At 41.1% G+C, this 8575-nt stretch overlaps 1 protein-coding gene across 2 annotated transcripts; it reads left to right on the top strand.

Moving 5' to 3' along the window:
* Positions 1 to 3899: 3899 nt before the first annotated feature.
* Positions 3900 to 8236, top strand: calhm3 (calcium homeostasis modulator 3). 2 transcript variants are annotated; one of them, XM_053411575.1, is made up of 5 exons: positions 3900 to 3989; positions 4175 to 4463; positions 5944 to 6071; positions 6171 to 6298; positions 7203 to 8236. In XM_053411575.1, the coding sequence occupies exons 2-5, from the start codon at positions 4177 to 4179 to the stop codon at positions 7671 to 7673; spliced, it is 1014 nt and encodes a 337-aa protein (XP_053267550.1). In that variant the 5' UTR covers positions 3900 to 3989; positions 4175 to 4176; the 3' UTR covers positions 7674 to 8236. The 2 variants fall into 2 exon arrangements, with proteins under 2 accessions (XP_053267550.1, XP_053267549.1); XM_053411574.1 differs by having other exon boundaries at positions 4117 to 4463.
* Positions 8237 to 8575: the final 339 nt, after the last annotated feature.

The following is an 8575-nucleotide window of genomic DNA, read 5'->3' as shown; positions in this document are numbered from 1 at the left end:
TAAACTCACTGGCCCCTACAGGACACTATGAAATATAACTGACTTACAGAGATGCAGTGATGGCTTCTCTTAGGTGCAAATACAAGCTCACAGCCTGATATGGATCTGTTGGTAGAGTCAGATGAGACTGTGCCATAAAAATATGGCACAGTTCATATACATCTGGATCACATGGTATTGGCACGCGAAATACACATTCATCTTTGCACAGTTGAACATGTTCATCTTCAACGGAGGAAAGGAAGTCTCTGGTCCCATAGAGTTGAGGTAATGCATACATCACATTGGACCAAGACCGCAAGATCCGAATAGTCTTTCCGTCGAGACAGTCCTCTCTCGCTCAGGAATCTTTTGAGGTGTCTCTCAAAAGATCTTTTTGCGAGATCTTTTGCGAGATCTCGCAAAACTTTCTCGGGATCTCGCAAAAGTTTCTCGAGATCTCGCAAAAGTTTCTCGGGATCTCGCAAAAATTTTGCGAGATCTAGCAAAAGTCCGTCCTTTTTTCTTTTTTTTTACCCATAATTTCCCCCCCCCCCCCCTATGTCCCCTGGGGGGCTCCATACTAATCCACCGTAACCGACCAAGGACAAATCTGGAGAGAAAGAAACCCACCTCAGTGGTTAATAGGTTTTCTAAGGTAAACCAAAAGAAAACAGGGCCAGTAACAGACAATGCTGCCCAAACTGAAAGTAAAATACTGTTACGTGAATTCATACGGTTCTGAGGATTGAGTTATGGATCATTTTTACAGAACCTTATGAACTGGACTACCAAAAGTGAATGTGTATATTCATGTTTCCGTTCATAATGTGATAGTTACTTTGTACTGTATTATAAATGATTTAGTTTGCATTCAGTTTTACATTTAAAATGGTACAGGATGGTTGAATAAGTTGATTCCTTTGTCTCTACTATGACAGGATGTTATGTCAACTAAAGTGTTACATTTTTACTAAATTACATAAGATGTAATTCCTTCAAGAAAAGGGGAAATGTTGTGTCCTGTTGTGGTAGCCAGAGGGTGCTGTAAGGTTGAGCGATGACGTGCAAGGTGAAAGGTGTATTTCTACTCTGCTGTATCCCCTGCCATGGTGTTAGAAAACTTTTCGCTAGAAAATTGGCTTAATGCCGTTGTCCAGTCTGCTCATCTGGGGGAGGCAGGGAAAGAACACTTGTATCAGCAACTTGAAGGGAATCCTGCTGTCTGCATCAGAAAAGTTGGAATGACAAATATATTGAGGCATAAAATCTTACTGTCTGTCTGATGACTTACCAATCAGACAGAAACCGTTCTGCTGTTAAGCAGGTAAACTCCAAGAAATGAAAACACACATTGTGGAGATGCTATCAGATGGAATTATCACAGCTTCCTCATCACCGTATGCTGCTCCGGTCATGCTGGTACCAAAGAAAACCGGTGGCGCTGCCGGTTGAGCTGGCGGACTGACTGACTGGTGGACTGACTGACTGACGGACTGACTGGTGCGAACATTATTTTCATCCCTTTTTGGATGTGGACTATTTGAGTTTTGACATATTTCAATTTTTTCTGGGACATATCCTGAAGTGGACTCTTTTTGCTGGCGTTTGTTTATTGTTTTTCGAATGGATCTAATTTTTGTTTTCATCTCTTTCACCCGGAAGAAACAAAGAGACTCCTGATTCAATACTTGTACATGTCCTGTGTGTTTACCATATGCATAGTTAAAAGTCATATCATTGGTTTTGGATTATTTCTATTTTGATAAGTTATCTTTTGGTTATGTGTGGGAATAACCTTTGTGTGGCTTAGTTAATTAATTTAAATAAATTATTGTCAGGGTTCTCCCTGGCTGGCCCCCAGAAAGAAAAGAAAAAACTAGTAACCTTAAGCTGTCACAGTGTGTGCTATGTCTGTGAATTCAGATCTGATAGGTGTCTGTGTCATGTGTGGTGTGTTCACCCACACGATGTGTAGGTTGAAGGCCGAATTATAATGATGCGACTGCAACTGCGGCTCGTTTTGGTTTAGGCTTCTCTAACAAGTTGCGCGTGTTGCAACGCAATTCACCGCCAGAACACTAGGCGGAGTAACGTGTTTGTCAAAGACAAAACACACAAAGAAGAGATGTCTTCTTTTTCGTCGACTGTTTATTTAGATCGCCACTCCGGCTCCTCATAGCCTATTTCTGGCGGACAAATCGGCCAGTCAGTGTCGGGTTATACAAGTGGTCATACTTTCGGATCTCTTCTGCCAAGTGCTCATCTATTTGGTCCATATTCGTTCTTCTAAATCTTCCGTGATTTCCGCTTGCGTGCGTCCGCCAATTTTTCTAACTATACGACAAAGCGACGCGAGCCTCACGCAGCCCGCAAGGCTTGTGATTGGTCTGCTTACTACATCCCGTCCGGAGTCTAGTTTCCGGTTTCATGCCCCACAATACGCGGAAATCAGCGAAGATTTAGAAGAACGAATATGGACCATATAGATGAGCACTTGGCAGAAGAGATCCGAAAGTATGACCACTTGTATAACCCGTCACTGACTGGCCGATTTGTCCGGCAGAAATAGGCTATGAGGAGCCGGAGTGGCGATCTAAATAAACAGTCGACGAAGAAGAAGACGTCTCTTCTTCGTGTGTTTGGTCTTCGACAAACAACGCTACTCCGCCTAGTGTTCTGGCGGTGAATTGCGTTGCAACACGTGCAACACGTTAGAGAAGCATAAACCAAAACGAGTCCATCGATGCAACTGCGTGGCCTTCCGCGGTTGCAGTCGCAGGACTATAATTCGGCCTTCAGTGTCTTCCTCAGGTCCCAGGCAGCTGCAGATCGTTTTTTCCCCCCCTCCACTCTACCAGACAGTCAATCTGAGGTTGTTGTCATTCTTTTGTGGCAATCCTTGGCCCTATGTCCCTTTTTGTCGCAGATAAAACATACATCCTCATATGAAGTTATACGGCCCCCTCGTCCTCGTCTGAATCCTCCTCCTCCTCTGCCGCGCCCTCGCATTGCAGTAGCCGACTGGAACATAGTCAGTGTGGCTTGGTGCAGTTCCTTGCTTCTCTGGCCTGTTCTGTCTTTCTCCTTTTCTTTCAAATTGGAAGATGCAAGACTGGGGTTATTGGACAATGAGGTGGACCTGGATTCTGCAGTTGGAACAGATGGAATCTTTTGTGGATTGACTGGTGGAGCTGGTTGTGGTGCAGGTGGAGCTGCTGCAGCCACTGCCGCTCCTTGAAGCTGCTGGGGTTGTTGTCTTCTCTTCGGAGTGGAGTCAAGGTCGATATCTCTTTCAACTACACATGAAATCCCTTCCAATTTGCAATGAATCTCTTATTTTCCTTTTCCTTCTCTGTCTCTTTCTCTCCTGTCCAGTTGTGTTCTGAAAATGGTGGAGTTGATTCAAACTAAGACCACATTATTTTAGTCAGACAGAAAGTTGGTTGCAAGATGTTTCCATATAAAGTAAACATTAAAACGGCAGGATTTATCATCCACAGAGCCAAATGCAGAGTCCCCTTAACTGCCCTAACTTAATTATTACCCATATCGAATAGTAAATAAAAAGGTCAAAGGTCAATTTTAGAAAAAATCTTTTTTTGACCATAATATATTGGCAGTTTTATTATTATTGACAGGCATAAACAACATTGGCAAACTAAACTCAGTTGTGGCAATCCACTTTCCCTGGCTCAGCTGGAGGTGCTCTGATGAGCCAGCTCCACACATTTATATTGTCATTACATTACAAGGGTGGTGGTATGCCGTCCAAATACTTTGAAGTTGATTTTGGGGCCCGTTCAGTTACTCAATAGAATAAGATGAAGTCTTCCTGGTAATTACTGTTGTGGCTCCTCCTCAAGGTGTGGCCACAAAGGTGTATCCATGCTTTCTGCTACTCACTAGATCACTGGAGGATTCACTTCATAGCTGGTATCTTCACATAAAGGCTGTCTCCTTAATTTGTAAACTTGTGGATTCAAGAATATCTTGGCTCATATTCTGAGGTAGGTTTGACTGTTTACCATTTCAAGTACGTAATTTCAAAATTACTGTAATATTTTACAGGAACTAAAACTATTTTAGCTGAAGTAATTATAAGTATTGCTAATATTTTTTTTTTTATTGTTTTAGAAACTAAATTAGAAACCCAAACATCTTCCTCTGCATTCTTTTTCAACGTACATTTAAGCTATGGAGCGTCTGAAGTTAGTCTTGCAGTACTTCCAGTCCAACTCCGAGTCGATCTCCAATGGTATCTGTATCATCCTGGCCTTGGTCGGCGTCAAGATTTACACCAGCTTTGACTTCAACTGCCCATGCCTTCCTCAGTACAACAAACTCTACTCTCTGGGAGTGATGATCATCCCACCCATCATTCTGTTTTTTCTGGGGGTCCTGGTCAACAAACATGCAGGCATCATGACTGACGAGTGGATGCGACCCATCGGGAACAGATCAAAAAATTCTGCTGTGGTGAAGTGAGTCAAAACTTTACTATAATTGAATGAATAAAATAAATACCAATTAATGTAAGTTCAGTTAATTGCAGCAATATCACTGAGTCGAAAGCCATTAGTAGATTTTCTCCCTCAGTCTATTCTGAGTCATAATGAAGATGCAGTTAAAAACGCACTGGGCCATATTTCACCTTTTACCATATGAATAATATATACAGTAAATCTAGTCCTGTGAAGCAAAAACAAGACACTATAATGACTTAATAGCACAGCCTAGGCTAAACTGAAAAACTGTGAAACACCATTCCTACACAGCTACAAATATTAGAATATTACACTGTGCACCGCAGTCAGAGGATTTGTTTTTCAAATTACAATAAACATTTATTTCTGAAAGATCAGATTCCTACTCTCCTTACCTTTCCTCCACATGGAGATGCCCTTTAAAAATTGATATTTGATTTATTGTGACGGGGGGTGCTCTGTGTTCAGGAGTGTGGCAGCTGTGTGATCAAAAATGTTCTTCAGCCTGGTCTTGCAAGCGTACGGGGCTCTGTCAGTTAAAAACACAACTGTCAGTTAGAAACACAACTGTAAATCCTTTTTCCAGGATTTAGCTGTCTGGTCCAAACGGTAAACAGTCCGGCCTACAAGCTTTATGGGTGTTAGAATTCAGCCAGGTTTCTGTGTAAAAGGTGGTACAGCTGATCATCTGATATCAGCTCATCAAGCTTGTTGACTATAAGACTGGGTGTTTGCAACAAACAAGCTAGGTAGCGGTAGCCTGTTCCGTAAGCTCTTTAGCCTAGCATGGATGCAGGCTTACTTGCCTCACTTTTATTTTCTGTGTCATGTCCGACTGCCCTGTCTCCATGCTGAGTTACTCAAGGCAAAACTCTGGTTGTTCTGTCTCACCTGAGTGGTAGTCCTTATTTCATAAGTGGAGATGGAATAAAACCATTTGCTCTAATGACTAACATTTCCTGAAGGCTGAATGTGGTGAGATATAATCCTAGCTGAATATAGAAATTTAGATATAGAATGAGGAAAAAGTGTCCCAATCCAGGCCAATGTGTCCTTGCACACCTCCATCATGCCTTTAAGGGTAGAGGATGCCACACCTTGTTGACCCTATGAGACAAATTGTAATTTGTGAATAGACGCTATACAAATATAATGTGATTGATTGATTTATTCTAACAAATGTACCATGACTACATAAAAAATACTTGTTCTTGTAACAGCTAAAACCTTGAGTTCTGGGCCAATCACACATCTTCTAAAGATAATGTGAACTTCTGAAGCTAGCTTTCTGTGTATTGTGTTGATTCAGCAGTTGCTGGGTACACTACACAAACCTTGAAAACACGGACCACAGCAGCAGTCACATTGAATAAAATGATTTCATCTTGAATTTATTTTCTGGCATATATCTCTGATAATATTACAGTGTTTCCCTCATAGATTTCCCTCATATAAGTTCTATAATGTTTTACTGCAGGTACCTGTTCTCAGCCATAATCCAGAGGGCCCTGCTCGCCCCAATGGTGTGGATCCTGGTCACTTTGCTTGATGGAAAGATCTTCATCTGTGCCTTCAGTGTGAGTGTAGACCCTGCACTCTTCTCAGGTATCTGTATATTCCCACATGTTAAATAAATGTCATAACAACAATCTATACTGTACAAAGATACATCTCTGGTTTGTAAATTTTATAATGGGTTCTCAGGTTTGCCCAACAATACAGAACACGATGTGATCAAAATCATGGCAAAAGTCCCCTGTAAGGAGGATGTTATCTTCAGGAACAGCTCTTTCCGCAAAGCGGTGTCTCGTTATGTTCGCTGCTATTCACAAGTAAGGTGCCATACCCTCAGCATGCATTCACTTACAATAGGCTACATACATATCTATGTATTTTTATCCTCATAAAGAATTTCCCATGGAAAAAATAAACCCTGAACCAGATCATGGTCAGAATTACAGAATAGATAATTAATATTTCGACTTTGAGACTTGAAAAGCAAGTATAAGGTCTGTGATAGGGCAGTTGGTGTAAAAAATGCTCTGTTGGAGTATTATAAGAAAATGAAAATGAAATATTTGTCACATTCACCCATTCCCACATATTCATACATCATTTCAATATGCACACAAGCTTCTTTATCTTCCCATTCACACACTGATGGCACAGCTACCAGGGGTAATTTGGGGTTAATTGTCTTCTACCCTTTTAGACCTGTGATCAAGATCCACCCTGAGGGATCATATCACCAGTGGACAGCTTTATGTGTCAGTTCAAACCTAGCATTAGTTTGCATCACAAATGCATCTCCTGAGACCATTTGTGATTACACAAAGATACAATTTTGTATTTAAGCCTGTCCAACTATACAAATGTGTCTGGATGAGAATATGTTTGTGTTTGTGTGTGTGTCGTGTGAGAGAGAGTGATGGAGAGAACTGAGGTAGTGATCAGATCAAGTACCTTCTAATGAAGGTCCTAAACATTGTGCTCTAAAGAACAGTACATGCATTATCAACCCAAAACGATTTTTCAACACTATCTTTCATATCAGATTACAAGTCCTTTGTAAAATAACCATTGTCATAGCGGATTGAGCTTAGATAAGGTGTTTGCACGAACACACAAAAAAAACAAATTGCCCTGACTGACAGCCATTTGTGGGCTTGTCATGGTCATTGCACCACTGACAGCTTTTGTAGCCTTTGTGTAGCTAAATATCCTCACCCTGTTTAGGCAGTTGGCTGGTCTATCCTTCTCTTCCTGATTGTACTGGGATCGCTGGGACGCTTCATCAAGCCTTGTTTTGATGACAATGCCAGCTTCCTGCAGACACGTTACTGGAGCAACTACCTCGACATGGAGCAGAAGCTCTTTGACGAAACCTGTGTACTGCATGCGCGTGACTTTGCCCGGAAATGTGTGGTACAGTTCTTTGAGGACATCAGGGAGGACATCAGGGAGGACACCATAATCCTTCTTCCCCAGCCCCCCTTCATCACAAGCTCCAAAGAGGAATGGGAGAATGGAGAAGAGGAGAGACTTCATGGGATCACAAAACAGGAGCAGGTGGACCAGCTTTTAAACAAGTGGTACTTCAGTAAACCTGAACTTAACGTGACAAGGATTGCCCACAAACTTAGGACCTGTGTTGCCTGGGAGGACCATGAAGGGACTCTGATATCTAGGACACAGAGTGCTGTGTAGTTGCAGGAGAGGCCTTTTATGATCCAAAACTCTTGTTTTAGTTTCTATTGATCATTTTGTTTGACCAAGCTGAGAGGTCCCACCCAAGAATAGCTGATTGTTAGTCCACTGTTATGAACTAATAACAAATGTGTTTATATTTAATGGAAGTTTGAACTGTGTGAAACTTTGTACTCAATGAACAGCAGCTTTCCCTCACCCTGTGCACAGAACATTCTGGTACGATAAGCAAATGCAAAGGGGGTTAGGTAGTGCTAAACTTCTCGCCCTCACCCTCCCAGGTCTCAAAATTCTGTTTTTCTCAACAAAGACCGAATTGATGATGTAGTTAATTTGTAACTTATTCCTATTAAAGGGTACTAAATGGCATAAAACTGAACAAAACTCAGGCAAGATGAAGTTATGATTTAAATAAATCAGATTTATTTCAAAACAACTTTATTACCAACAAACTGCTTTGCTATATTGTTTCTTTATCATCTTATGGCAGTCTTCTTAAAATAACAATGGGAAACACCTATGCATTTACTTCAGAACGAAGGTCCACAGGTCAGTATATTGTCATCGCTAGTGTCAGCCTCTGAAGTCTGTCTGAGTGGTTATGTACCTCATCATCAAATTCAATTATGGATGTTCACTTATTGCTTTTTGACCATGGCTGGACGAATTCACCCACCCTCAGGTGATTCACTTGTTTTGGAGTAAATTAAAGAAGACAATGAAAGTTTTCTCCCTGGAAATTGTGTTTGACCAATTGCAACTCTTTGGTTTGCAAGTTTACCTTTTTGAATTTAGTCTTTTGACTTATCAAAACTAAGGCTATAATCTAAGGCACCATCATAATAAAATAGGTACCAAGTAGTAGTAAATAATAACTACAGTGATTCATTTTAAATTCTTTG

This window comes from Pleuronectes platessa, chromosome 19 (assembly GCF_947347685.1).
Source record: "Pleuronectes platessa chromosome 19, fPlePla1.1, whole genome shotgun sequence".
NCBI classification, from domain to species: Eukaryota; Metazoa; Chordata; class Actinopteri; order Pleuronectiformes; family Pleuronectidae; genus Pleuronectes; species Pleuronectes platessa.
This window is presented reverse-complemented; position numbering and strand designations above follow the sequence as displayed.

Coding starts and splice junctions, on each gene's coding strand:
- calhm3 (XM_053411575.1), top strand. CDS start 4,177: ATGGAGCGTCTGAAGTTAGTCTTGCAGTACTTCCAGTCCAACTCCGAG. Junction 4,464..5,943: donor AAAAATTCTGCTGTGGTGAA/GTGAGTCAAAAC, acceptor GTTTTACTGCAG/GTACCTGTTCTCAGCCATAA. Junction 6,299..7,202: donor ATGTTCGCTGCTATTCACAA/GTAAGGTGCCAT, acceptor CACCCTGTTTAG/GCAGTTGGCTGGTCTATCCT.